At 49.7% G+C, this 14,307-nt stretch overlaps 2 protein-coding genes across 2 annotated transcripts in view; one reads left to right on the forward strand and one right to left on the reverse strand.

Annotated features, from left to right (window-relative positions):
* klf8 (Kruppel like factor 8) overlaps positions 1-8,101 on the reverse strand; it is a 30,076-nt gene extending 21,975 nt beyond the window's left edge. Inside the window, 1 exon segment of the mRNA XM_062558217.1 lies at positions 7,552-8,101. Coding sequence (XP_062414201.1) covers positions 7,552-7,578 — 27 coding nt within the window. The 5' untranslated portion in view covers positions 7,579-8,101.
* A 625-nt stretch (positions 8,102-8,726) lies between these two features.
* rbm41 (RNA binding motif protein 41) lies at positions 8,727-14,174 on the forward strand. Its single transcript, XM_037467994.2, has 7 exons — positions 8,727-8,803; positions 9,677-9,793; positions 10,321-10,522; positions 11,114-11,318; positions 11,468-11,883; positions 12,143-12,290; positions 12,425-14,174. Exons 1-7 carry the CDS (start codon positions 8,796-8,798, stop codon positions 12,544-12,546), a joined length of 1,218 nt encoding a protein of 405 aa, XP_037323891.2. The 5' UTR covers positions 8,727-8,795; the 3' UTR covers positions 12,547-14,174.
* Positions 14,175-14,307: the final 133 nt, after the last annotated feature.

Raw genomic sequence — 14,307 nt, forward strand, 5'->3', positions numbered from 1 at the left:
TCCTGGTCTCCATTTTCAATTTGAAAATACAAAGTGCCTCCACTTGTGTGAAAATAAACACTCAATATATTTGAATACTTTCCAAGTAAAAGGTGTGTGTGTGTGTGTCTGTGTATCAACCTGACCTCATTTTCTGATCATCTCATTCTCTCTTCCCATCATCATCACTCTCTCCATCAGTCCCACAACCTCTATTTGTCACCACGAGCACACACGCACACACGCGCACACACACCCACACACACACGCACACACGTTTCTGACACACCCTCCCCACCTCAACCACCACCCAGCCCCCTCCTCCTTCAGCCCTCCCTCATCCTCTCCCGACCCCCCCCCCCTACCCCTCCCCTCTTCCTTTCATTGTGGTTGGTTTTGGCAGCGAGAACGTGGTTGCCATGGCTACGAGATTCTTTCCCCCCCTTAATGACGGTGGCGTGGTTGGTAGGGGGTCACCCTCCACCACCACCGCCACCGCATCGAGGCCTAATCTGAGGTGACACGGCCAATATCCTCGCACACACACACACACACACACACACACATTCTTCTCTTTCATGTTTGCCTGCCAGTGTGCTTGTGTGTGTGTGTGTGTTCACGCACACTCGACAGTCCCCACCCCCTCTGCACCCTCCCATCACCACAACTCACACACTCATTCACATAATTCACACACACACACACACACACACACACACACACACACACACACACACACACATTCTCCTCTCCCTTGGACATTCAGTACCGCAGCTTCTCCTCTGCAGCTGCAGAAGAAGAAGAGGCCTCTTGAACTCCGGTTTACCCCGTCGCATATTTCACAAATTCCAGACTTACAGTTTGGAGTTCTAACATTTCAACTTTTCTTGCGGGTGGGTGTGGTCCAGGGACCCTCCCAGCTCGCCGCTCACAGCGGGTCAGCAGGTGTGCGAGCGGAAGGTCGCACACCTGCAGCTGTGACCGGCGCTGGTTTTCACTTTCACGACACGCCAATTAGCTTCAGGTGATTGAAGTGGTCCGGCGAGGCGCTCGGGGGGGGGGGGGGGGGGGGGGGACAGCCGCCGTCCACGAGGAGTCGGAGGTCGAAGCGTCGGACCAGGCAGCGTCACCGCGGCAACTCGACCCGGAATGAACGCTTTGCTGACCAGAGGCCCCCGCTGAGACGTCAGCGCACGTCTCCGGTTCAACCAATCACAGATCCGTTTGCTCACGGAGCCGACGAGTGAGAGCCACCCCGAAAATGTGCTTTATTTCCTCACCTAACCTGCCTCTCTTCTTCAGTCTCTAGTGGTGGGAGGAGGCCGAGGGGTCGCACATCTTTAACACAACACAGTCCCACTTCAACCAATCAGAGACCTAGAGAGAATAATTATTTTAACGCAGACCAACTAGTTTCAGTTCTAGTTTCAGAATGAACATTGGAACGCGCGTACTTACATTACATTGTATCATGCTTATTCATTAGTATTCATTATTGAGCTGTATTGAGTGCCTTGTGTATGCTTTTCACCACATAAGCGTGTGTATTGCCGATTCGTCCCGGTACTGTTGGTTCTTGTTGCAGCCCGTTCGCTGTGATCCTGCTCAGGGCATCAAATGGGGAAACTCGTGCTTGAACTGTCCACAGTGGCTCTAAATGAAGCAAATCAACACAAACACCAAGTGTGTGTGAACACTCCTCCTCTGAATGATCTACGGGAGCGTGTGACAATGTCGACAGGTTCCTCTCCTTCTGACAAACAAAAATAAAGCACAGGTTGGATATTTAACTGGGTTTAGGGTAAAAAATTAAGAAAATTAAAAAAAGAGGACGACCGGAGAGACGCGGCGGCGCCAGCACCTCAACAAACATCCACGGACGACAGACTAGCACATTGAGACGGACAGAGTTAAACTGTCACTTCAATGTATTGTCAACACAGATGGCTGCGGGGCCGGCCAAGCTGTTCCAAGGAACTCAGTGTGTGTGTGTGTGTGTGTGTGTGTGTGCGTGTGTAAACAAGAGTGTCACTCCATCACCACCTTTCCTCCCTCTCTCTCTCTCTCCTCCATCATCCTTCTGCTTTTCCCGTCATGTCGGACACTGACCGGATGGGAGGAGGAAGAGACAGCAAACCGCCGCCGCTAACGAACCGCCGCCGCTAACGAAACGCCGCCATTCCCCCAGAGAGGGAAATCCGTAGACGGAAGGTTCCTAACGGCGGCCTTTTCCCATCGTTGGGCTTCTGTGTATCCATGAGTTGCTCGTGCCTTCGTTCTGTGTGGAGTTTATTTCAGACTCGTACTCAGTTCAGCGTGCCCCCCCCCCCCACCTCTGGATGGATGTCAGACTGTAGTAGTGAAAAACAAGTAGGAGGCCTGTGAGGGAAAAGGAGACGTGATCTGCCATCACGACTCACACTGGATCCCCCCCCCGCCCCCGAAAAAAAACGGCCCACAACTGTTCTGTCTACGGTTCTGACCCGACACGCCCAAGTATTCGCCCCAGAACACAACCTCAACCTCAACGTATCTGCACACCTGTCCTCGGGAGAGCTTCGACTCATCGGACGTTGGGCCTAATGGTGGAATTACGGAGAAGAAGAATCATCCTCTGCGCCTTCGCCACATAAGCGGTGCTATGTCTCTATAAATAGCTCTAAAGCCCCGGGGCGGGCCAGCCGGAGCGAGGCCGCCCAGCAAACACAGGAAAAAAGGGCTGTGACTCCACCAACAACTCTACACCCCCCCCCCCCCCGTCCCCGCTCCCCCACTGCTGCACTGCTCTGCTGAATCAAGGCCAACGAAGTCCGTTGACCCCCCTTCAGACGCTGCACGCAATCAGCGACAAGTTGTGCTGAATAGCAGGCGACACCACCGGGAACCAATCAGCATCCAGATGAATCCTCCACAAGCCATTTAAAGCCAAAATCTCTACAACCTGGTCTCCTGCCTTCATTGGAGGCATCGTAACCAAAGCAGCCTCTCCGGGGGACACAAGCTGGGTTGCCCTAATTGAAAGATTGATTGACCCGATCAATTTAGAGAAACTAGAGTTCCTCCTCAAACAATCACAGAAATGTGCCTGATTAGCTGCGGTTAGCTAGCCGCGGTTAGCTAGCCGCGGTTAGCTAGCCGCGGTTAGCTAGCCGCGGTTAGCTAGCCGCTCAGGTGACGGGTCTCGAAGGAGGCGTGTTGGTACCCGTCTCTCAGGGTACCGGTGCTGGAGTCATTTTAAACCACGCAGCCAACCGTGGGCTCTAATCTGCTTTAACTGCCTCCACTTCTCGGGTTTTCAGGCTTTACTCAAGACTTTGGAACCTGGCCGCGAGTTGTTGTTTTTTTTATTACTTTTCCCCCATTACGCCACAAGCGCATTAGTGAGGCCCATGCGCTCGTGTCGCTTTGACAAAGGCGTTGGACTGGGTCGAGATCAGGACTCTGCTCTGTTTAAAATCGATGCAGATACATTAGAGCGTAAGAACAAAAACGTCATTTCCTCGCCGCTCTACAGTCGATTGGAGGCTGATGAAAAGCATGTCTGACATTTTCTCCCCAGACTCGCCGCTCCCCCATTAATTCTCGGGGATTCCGCCGGATTGAGTGACCCCGACCCCAGCAGTGACCCCTGCGATGGCCCTCGGGAGCCCGCCGCGTCCCTCACGCCGCGTCTGGTTCCGGCCTCGCGCTCGTTTATCTCTGGCGTGGCAGCGCGGCTTGGTTTGGTTCACCACCCGACACACACACACACACACACACACACACAGAGGCCACAGAGGGACAAACACGTCCGTCAAGCAGCTCTTTGCACTCGTCCTCGTGGTTGACGGAGGGGCTTATCGTGCAGCTCGAGCGTCACGTCAGGTCGGGGGGAAATGGAAAAAGCGCAGCGAGCCGCCTCCTGCGTACCTGGAAAAACACTTACAGTTGGCTTATTAGCGGCGCCCTGGGGCCCTCCGGCCCGGCGAGGTCTCCTGATCTCCAGGTCACGGGAGCCTCTAAATCGCCAGCGCACCTCTGGACATTTAATACCGTCACCAAGAACCAATTTACGGCGCGTGACAATGGAACCACTGCCCCCCCCCCCCCCCGCTGGGAACCAGTTTCATTTTAAGTGGAGTATAAAACCCCGTGGGACGCAGGAATCGGGAGTTCTTCGGGGAGGAGACAGTGACGGCTGCGCACCACAACCAGGTTCCAACCAGATGCATTGCCCTCCGACTCTGGAAACCCAGGAGGTGAAGCGGTCCGGATGGAAGGGGATTGGACGCGATGACCAGAAAAAGGGGAACAAAAGAGGAAGAGGAGGAGGACCCGAAACACCAGATGGGAGGAGCCCCGTACAGAAATCAAGGGTTGCGCCCTAGCCCGAGATGGACAGGTAACAGGTAAGAGGGAACAGGTTTACCCCATTGCCATGCGACAATAACAACAACACACCAAAGACGGAGGTGACTAATGGTTTACTCTGAAGGATTCTCTGTGCACAAGTCTCATCGTGTTGGTTGTTTCGCCACGTGACGAAATGTAGAGGAATGTCAAAAGGCACAAAGTCAAGTCGGCGTCACCAAAACCAGCCTCTGGTGACGTGAAAGCGCTCCAGATGTTCTTAAGGGGGGGGGGGGGCAGGAACTGGCAGAATAACGTGTTATTCATCTCATCTCATTTCATGAAGCTAACCAGGAGAGTTAATCAGAGCGGGGTGACAACATCTGGCGGAGTCTCACGCCTCCTGGCTGGCTGCTCAGACCGTAGTATGTGGTAATCAAACACGATACTCAGGCTGGTCTCATCCAGCACTCATAGCTGTACCTGCAAAAAGCAGAATTTGTAGAATATTTTTGCACGTTGAACCAGGGGGCATAAAGACCCCTAAATCACACACGGTCGAGAAGGGAGTGCTAAGATCACGTTTACTGAGGGAATACATTAAGAGAGAAGTCAGTGTTTTCCCGTAGACTTCAATGGGACCAGAGGAGTCGCCCCCTGGTGGACTCTAGAGGGGATGCAGCTTCAACACGTTTCACTTTGCTCGACGGACCTCTGGAGATCTCCTTTTACGCAGACTCCAGTATCTCAGTTGTTTGCTCAAACTTTGTTCAGCATGGTTAATCATTGCCTACAGCGAGGCATCAGCTCCAACGCCCCCCCCGCAACACACACACACACACAGACTTTGTATTCATGAAGGGATCTTTCCTGCTGATGCCCTGCCCAGGAATGTACAGCTGACCCTGCTCTCACGTCTACAGCCCAGCTGATCACACACACACACACACACACGGAGTTGTGGCTCTGAGATGCAGAAGCAGTGCCCTGCTCTTGGTTAACCACGTTGCCATTAAGGCGCAGACTTCATTGTGACGGGAGGAAATTGATTTCCGCTCCCACGGCGACGCTGAACGTCTATCTGGGTTCGAAGGGTGACAGCGAAAAAAAATAAACCCCATGAATGTCTCAATTACAAAACGATTAAACGCATTTCTCTCCTGCTGCTTTGAGGTCATCTGAGCTGCTGCAGTTTGCGCTATGCTACACGGATTTGTTTGTATCTGGTGCACCACATAACTACAAGTTACCCCGACGTGGTTAAATAAATGTCAGGCGTTACACATTAAAAGGTGTATTTCTCTGGACTCATAGCAGTTCAGCAAAGAGCTTCTGGAGCAAAGAGGGAAAATTCTCACATGAAAGTGATGTGCTTTGTGTTTCTCGTTTGTTCGGAAACAAACAGAAAGTCTTTCAACTTCAAAAGAAGACGTGGAGGTAGTGATTCTGGGGAAGGACCTGAGGATCATTAGACCCAATAAGACCGAGAGGGAACAGTGACACAAACAACACTCCCAGCACTTCACTCTTTTCAATGCTTTTTTTTTTGTAGTTTGTAAATTATTATACCACACAACATGCTGAACGCTGATATGACACACATATCCAATACTTTACTAAATATATATATACACACTATACTATAATGGGACCTGACGGATGGAAGTCAGACCTCACAAATAATCCCGAAATGCAATCTATTGGTCTGTCGTGGATGGACAGTTTTCTGAATGATGCAGACGGAACATCGATGAGGAGTCTATTCATGGTGGACACACATAAATAGATAATGACACTTTTCCTGAACCTCAAAAAATGAAAAGCCTCACTCGAGTGAAGCAGTCGTACGTTCGCCCCCCCCCCCCGCGAGCCTGAAACGCTTTGACCTTCCACACACGTTTTACAGGCCCTCACTCAGGGGGCATGCTAACTGGCTAGCGTTCGCTAAGCCACCAAAAAAAGACTGGAGGTGACGCTAAAGAGAGGAGGAAACTAAATGATGCTAATAGTGACAAAGTTGTTAGCATTGTCTTCGTTAGCATAGCTAGCCGCGTGAGAAAAGGACGGCTTGTCTCTTGAAATGTTCCCTCAGAGAACGGTGTAAACATAGAACATTCACAGAGTCACTGTCACTTCTCCTCAGTCCAAATGTGGCTGATCGGTTTCACAAAAGAAAATACCACATGGCAATAACTGTATTTCAAGGTGGCCAATGCAATATTAAGAAACTCAATGGTTCAAAACTTCAGTCGGCAAACCAAGGGATGACGTAACCACAAAGACTGCATTGGATTCTTAATACAATCTATGTGGATCTCTAATTCAGACTCAACTAAATACAACTGGTTGCAGGCCACAAAGTTCAAATTTGCTGCAGTGGAGTCCAAAACAAATTCGCAGTGAATCAAATTCTCAATCAAGAAAATGTTATGTTTTAATGGAGTGTGGATTTGGTTTGCGTTGGTTGGACAAAACCAAAACATTTGGTGGGTTTTTCTGCCCTTTCATCCCAACAACAAAACAGCGTGATGAAGATAATTGTTGGCGGTGGCCTTCAGGGTAAAGATCAGACTCCGCTAAATATTAAAATGAATGCGCCACCCATGCAAACATGCAGGTCGAAGTTCACCTATTTTATTGAGGAGGTTGAAACCTGCGCACGGAGCTGTTGTCTCCAGCATCTTCTCTCAATAAACAAACACGCGTCCAGGGCCGTGCACGAGATGCTGCGTCCCAAAACCCCCCGAAGGCCCCCTCGAACCTTTTTATTCACCCGGCCCTCGTGACGTCAACACACGTCGTTGCCGGAGGCTGCCTCCCAGGGTTCAGAGTGTGCGCGCGCGTGCGTGTGCGCGCGCCCGTGTGTTTTGATAAGAGGCCGCCTGGCCCTTTAAAAGCTAAGATGGTGTCCTGCAAGCTGCCGTTTAATGCCTTCCGTTTCCCTTCCTGCCTCTCGGAGATCGCAGAGCATTTCCAATTGAACCTGAACTAACCTCGCGCGCGCGCGCACGCACGGAGAGAAGCCGTACGGGCACCCGCAGAGGGTTCCGAGTTGACACTGGAAATGACAGGTTTCTTAAAATGCAACAATGTGGCCAAACTCCCGCCCGTACAATTGTAAAATAAACTGCCCGTCTCCAAGGATACGAGGAAACATCCACCTTCGGCACATGTTGAGCTGACAGCTCTGCCCGCGTGCAGGCGCATCGTCCACATTCGGTCATCGCATTGACGTGCACTTACTTTCTTGTTACGGGTCTCCGTGTGCATCTCGGTTGCCGGAGCGGTGCGGCGGCGGAGGGGTGGAGCAGCAAGAGCAGGAGGGGGTTCGGTCGGGGGGCTTTTTGGGTGTAGCTCTATCTGGATACGAACTGGTGGAGGGAGGGAAATGGGGGGGGGGGTGGTCTTGTTTTGGGGGTGGTGGGCTAGTTTTCCACCTTTTTACAGTCAAATGTTGGGGTGTGGGGGGGGGGGGGTTATAGGAAACACGATCCCTGCCTCTTCCAGTTTTTCTTTTCAGTTCATATCCGCAGCGTCGAAGGCTCCCGTTGCTCCCCCCAAAAAACAGCCGGTCTCTCGGAGTATGTGTGTGTCTCTCCCCCTCTCTTGTGTCTCTGACGGCGGTGTTGTTGCCGTGCATTCAAGGGCTGGGCTCTCTCTCTCTGCCTTTTTCCTCCTCCGCCTCTCCCTGCTCGTGACCCCACCCTGCGTCCCCACCCCTCATCTCTCCGTCAGTCATGAGCTGCGCAGCCCTGCAGCCCTGCAGAGGAGCGCAGCCACCGGGCGACCCGACCGCCGGAGCACCGAGCGCTGAATATCGCATCGGGGGATTTATTAGTTGCACGGATCTATTGATGCAATGTTGCAGCGGCTTATTGCTCCGAGATGGTAGAACAGAAGCACCTTACTGACGTCAGCCAGTAGGCTAATTGAGGACACTCAAGCTGGGTGGGGAGGGTGGGAGCGATTTCGAGTATACACCCAGTAAGGCTTTGCAGCAATACATTAGATATGAGACCATGCACGCAGCCAGCACGGGGGAAATACATGAAGGGGAAGGCAACCAAGCTGATGATCGACGTGCGGTTATTACCACACCCTTCGTTATAAAGCAGGGTGTGGTGCGTGGAAAGGTATTATTCTTTATTAGGTATTTCACAACATGAAACATAACAAGCAGCAGCGGTATAAATAAAGTATGGATAAAGATAGCAACGTTAGCCAAGGAGATACAAAACATATTCACTTCTATTTGTTAGTTATTTTCTGAAACAACAATACACTCTATTTTATTGTCTATTTACATCAAAACACAACAAATGAGCTGTGGCATTATTTTCTTGAAGTGTAAGCATGAAACATGTCGTTATTGTTCATGTATGTATAGGTGTGTGTGTGTGTGTGTGCGCGCGCACGTGCGTGTGTGTGTAACTACATTTCCCATGATGCCCCACACCGGAAGTCCAGGCGAAGCGTAAGACGGAAGCATGCGAAGGTAACGTTTAGCAAATCCGTCATCAACGGCATATTTTAGCAAATGTAAATTAATATGACCGTTTTTAATCAACGGTGTTTAGTTCGAGGTGAAATGGGTTCTAGGATGTTACGTAGCTTCTACGTCGGTCGCCGCTGTTGTCATGGAGATAGCGTTAGCTGCAGCTAACACAGCTAGCGTATGCTAGCTGCCCCGTGTTGACGTTACGAAGACGTTCAGCGGGACATGGACGTTGTGCGTGTCCCCCTCTGCATGCCGTCGTTGTCCAGTTTGCCCTCGTATGTCCCGAATGTGTCCCACACACTGGCCTTCAATGAAATAAATCATTTGAAGTAAACATGGTGATAACAGAGTCCGAGAGCCATCAAAAACACAACTGTTAACGCAGAACTTCATGGCACTTCCACCGCTATCCTTTTATTCTTCTTAAGACGCGAAAACTATTTGATGATATTATTAAGAACCATTAAACCTACAAACGTACTGTACAAATATATACGTATGGTCCAAAATAGATGGTATTTATTATCTCAATCTTTTATAATGTGACGATTAACAGTTTTTTCCCGATTTGTAAATTAAATATCTTTTAAACATAAAATACTAATTATCTACATGAACGCATAAAGGCTCCGTGAAATTAAAATGGACATTTTTCACTACTTTTTGAAGAATTTTATAAAAGTCATCAGCAGATCATTTTCAGTGGCAGCCGTGTCATCATCCCTCCCAAATCCTCGGTAGGCCTTGTGTGTCCCCCCCCCCCCCCCCCCCCCCACCGGGCCGAATACCGCTCCCTGCACGTGTCCCTGTCCCCTTCCTTTTTGTCTCTCCGGCGTCCGACCCCCGCGTGTCTCTTGTCTCGTCGGACAGGGTGAGCCGGCAGCAGTGTGAGGACGGCCCGCTGCTGGAGGAGCAGGAGACGGAGGGCCAGCGGCAGCTGCACAGCCTCCTGCTGCAGCAGCTCCACACCGGCGTCGACATCGACCGGTGAGCGTCTGCACCAGGAACGAGGTTCTGCTTCGTATGGGTTCACAGCCCAGGAGAATCTAGCCCTGCATTGTTCATTGTACTTCCAGTCAACTAGATGTCTCTTTTTTTTTATGGTGCTGCAGATCCGCACTGAGGCTTGGGACACATTTTACGCCACAACGCACTATTTTTGAGTGATTTAATCAGGACATTGGCACCAATGTAGCCTTGCAGACCTTTTGGACAATAAATCAGCAGGCAAAACAATCTGTGGCTCTCCTTGGGTGCAGAGAATGGTTCACCTCTCAATGGATACAGAGAGTAAAGAAAATGATGAGTTGTGTAGCTCAGTCGGAAGAGTAAGCACAGCCTGCAGCCTAATTCCCAGCGGAGTTCTCACTGCTTTATTTAAAAAAATAAATTTAAAAAACTCTTGTTATTGTGAGGTGTCCATCAAAGGCTTGTTACGTATCATCCACAGCGCAGCCGGAGGATTCTCCCTCTGCACTGAAAGTCTTAACTTTACCGGACTTGTTGTCCTCCAGATGTGTCGCCAAGAGGCAGTGCTTCGCCCCGTCGGCGCTCTATCGGCCTTTCGGGGAGCAGGCCGCCGGAGTGAGGAGCCTCTCCGAGTTCCGGGCCCTGCAGGACGGCGAGAAGGACCTGGCCAGCCTGCGGGAGCTCGGCATGACCGAAGCAGAGATCCATCTGTGGCGGAGCAGAGACCTGACGGAGGCGACGGAGAAGGTAAGAACCTGAGAGACGATTCTGGTCCTCCCGATACTCACTGGAAGCTTGTGTATCCTGGAGCAGTGCTATAAAAAAATCTACTTTTTATTATGCTCCTTCAAATGACCGGGTTAGTGTAAGTCTCTCACCAAAAACGACATTTTACATCATGATGATTTTATAATTAACACTTGCATAATACTCATCTTTACTGAATGGAGATTGGACTCATTGTAATGTAATTCAAGGCAACCGCCATTAACGTTAGCCCTTATTTACCCAAGCAGGACGTCGCTGCCCACTGGCTGCCATTAGCCCCCCTTCAATTAGCTCGGATTGTTTTTTTTTCCCCCCAAACGCTGCGTGATCAGGTCTCCTACTGCTCAGGTGTCAAAAGCCATATCCTTGATAACCTCATGACCGCTACATGTCATCCTTATTCCATTCGCAGGTGGGGAGAAATGCCCACGTAGAGCTACTCAAGTGACTGATGATGTTGATCAAACCTTCAACACTTGATGCATCTGCTATCTTTAACCCTATTTCCAACACCCCCTCACACACCCCCCCCCCCCCCCTTCCGCCTCCTTGGACCTTGTGCCCACACAGTCCCACGGTGTGTGCGCAGCTCCAGGTGCGAAGCAGCAGCGCCTGCAGGTGATCCGAGACAAGATCGAAGCCCGGGCGGAGCTCCTGTCCCGCCCGCAGCGCTTCGCCGCCAGCCGACCGCTGTCGCGCCGCGAGATGGAGATCGAGCGGGCTCTCTTCCAGGGAACCGACCGCCTGGGTTTCCTCACTGCGCTCTACCACAGAGGTAGGGGGGGGGGGGCGCTTCATTTTGCAGCCACAGAGAGACGAACCAAATCCACAAGGCTCCCTTTCCGACAGACAAAATGAAGGGCTCGCTCACATGTGGCGTCCTAAAAAAAACAAACAAGATCTTTTTGACATTTTTGCTCGCAGACGAAGACAACCAGGAGAGCCAGGAGGGGGCGTCGCCCTCTGATCCGATGGACTCCCTCTACAGGGACGTTCTGGGGAAGGAGAGGAAACCAGCCGCAGAAACGACCCCAGCCGAGAACCCGTCTCCCCGCCGATCCGACCAATCACAGCCGGTGCAATCGGAGTCCATCTCAGAACCGCCGCCCGCTCAAAGCGGGCCGGCGCCACCGCCCGCTCCGCCGCGCGTTGACATAAGCCAGCCAATCAGCAGCCTGCGTGGAACGGCGAGGGCGGCGGCGTCGTCGGGGGGGCCCCTGACTGTCAGAGGGGACGTAGAGACGATCTCGGACGAGGACATCCAGAAGAACCGAGAATCCGAAGAGGGGATCCGGAACATCCCGAGGTTCAGGAACTACCAGCCGGGGAAACCCTCCAAGGTACGAGCCGCTACGTCTTGGAACCTTAAAGTCGCTCAGATGAACTTTAATATCGGGTTGATTGTGGCGCCCCCCCCGTGGACACGCGTGGTGACATTCAGTCACCTGTCGTAAAGATGTGCAGACTTACTCACTGCAGCAGTGACGTCATGAGTTTGAACAGTTTCCTTCTTCCAAAAGAAAAGGACTCTGAGCTCGTCTCCACTGGTGCGTCTGCAGAGACTTGATGAAGGTTTCTTTTCCATGCATCTCGCTGTAGGTCCTGTGCATGAAGAACCTGAGCGCACAGGCCTCGGCGGCCCACCTGGTGGCGCTGTTCTGCCGGTTCGAGGGGGAGAGCGGGCCACCGGTTCTTTACCGCCTGCTGACTGGGAGGATGAAGGGTCAGGCCTTCATCACTCTGCCAGGTGAGAGAGCTTCGTGCGGGAGGAGTGCTGCCTGAGTGACGGACACACAAAGAACGCACACTGTGAGCCGTGTACTTTTTTCCACGGCGTGAAGACAAACTGGATCATCGGGGGTGTTTGTTTTCTTTTTGCAGATGCTGAAACAGCCCAGAGAGCTTTGCAGTTGGTCCATGGATACCGGTTGCTAGGGAAACCTCTGGTGGTGGAGTTTGGCCGCGAGCGACAGGAAGGAGAGAAGCAGGAGGAGAGGAAATGAAAGAAAACATGTGATTATATGTACATATATTTATTTGGTATTATCTCTGTGGATAAAATGTAGTAATTCTTTAATTTAAATAAAATGTTCTGAGTACTCTTTTCCTTTGGTCTTAATAAGAGACTACGACTGACCAACCAGCAAGTCGCCTTTTAAAAAGTACTGGTTATACAAGTGGACAAATAATGCAAACAAAACATAAGTAAAACAATAAGTAATGTTTTGATGCCCAAAGTACATTAATTCAAATGCATTTCCTGGGAATTTGTATTTTTACCTATTAAGCAAGTTGAGATTGATCTAACAATTAACATCAATTCTACATAAACTAAAAAAGTTGGAAAAGTTAGTTATTCACTAATTTATCTTCCTGCGATAAATAACAAGGCCTCACAAACTGTTTATCTGAAAGCAGATGTGACTTCCAGCTTTCTCACCAGATGAGGGACTCGAATGTGCATCTTAAGTAGGCCTGATGTATCCACAGCATGGATCAAGAAGTACGGACTAATGTTCACATTTATGTTGCGGATATGTACATGTTCGCATATTCTTTTAAAAGATTAGGGATCCCCTTAAATGTCTGTGATCAACTAATGAGGTTTAAAGGTGAAACCTGTTCGTTAGCTCTTGTTTCCTGTAGAGTCGTAGTAAAAAACGTGTCACCTGAAATCACACACACACACACACAATAATCGTTCCTCCAGAACAGGTGTTGCAGCGTTCAGCAGAAGGATTAAAGTCATGTGACACTTTCAGAAAAACCAAAGACAAAGAATATATTCTGTGTTTTAAGCTCAAAAAGTCATGGAACTTTGCACTTGTGTCCACGTTGATGATTATAGTTTATTTAGGGTTACTCCCTCGAGAGCGCCACTTACCAATATCAATTATTGCAGCCCTAGTGCTACATTTCTGGAACAATTAGACTGTGATGCTACATCAGGGATTGTTTTAATACTTCATTTATCTTACATTGCAATGCATTGTAGTAATGCTTTATGTGATTTTTCCCACAGGTGCTGTGGGAATATTTGCATTTCCATTTAAGGAGTGAAATAAAGAAATTACATATCAAGGAAATAAGCCGTTAAACAGAATATAAAATCAATTACACAAATATACAACATCTATGCATATTACCAACAAATGTTTGGTAGGTGGGGCTACAGGTGACCCCCCCTCCCCCCCTTTCTCTGCAGCATCTGTGCAGCACACTTTGATGTCATTTTCCCTTTTGGTTCTCAAAAGACTTGCTTTTCGTCACTTGTTTTTCTAGCCTTTAACCCTCGGCTCTGCTTCTCTGTCCATCTCTGAGAAGATAGTCGTTACTCTCTTATCTTCTCCTACATAAACTGAAGAATTAACCATTTCCCATCGTTAACATAAATTGCCCTAACAATAACAATGTTGTGTTCATTCTAACCTGTTTGTTTTTTAAACTGTGGTAAAATATATAGGCATATAACATTGGACATATGTGACAGACCTTTATCACTGCAAAGACACTTTTTTTCAGAATATTTAGGGAATTAAATGTGTTCAAGATGGAATACTGGAATTAATTAACCAAATAAATGTGGGCTCAGAATAAAAAGAGATGTTAAGAGTGATCATCTGATCTGATGAGGAGGATGTAGTTTTTGCCACTAGATGGTAACGATGAGCCAGTTAGAAGTTTTAATGTGAAACAGAAAAGCAGCTGCTGGATGGATTTATTAGTGATGGGATGTTAACTGATGGATAAAGAATAGGAAAATA

This window comes from Pungitius pungitius, chromosome 16 (assembly GCF_949316345.1).
Source record: "Pungitius pungitius chromosome 16, fPunPun2.1, whole genome shotgun sequence".
In the NCBI taxonomy this organism is placed as follows: domain Eukaryota; kingdom Metazoa; phylum Chordata; class Actinopteri; order Perciformes; family Gasterosteidae; genus Pungitius; species Pungitius pungitius.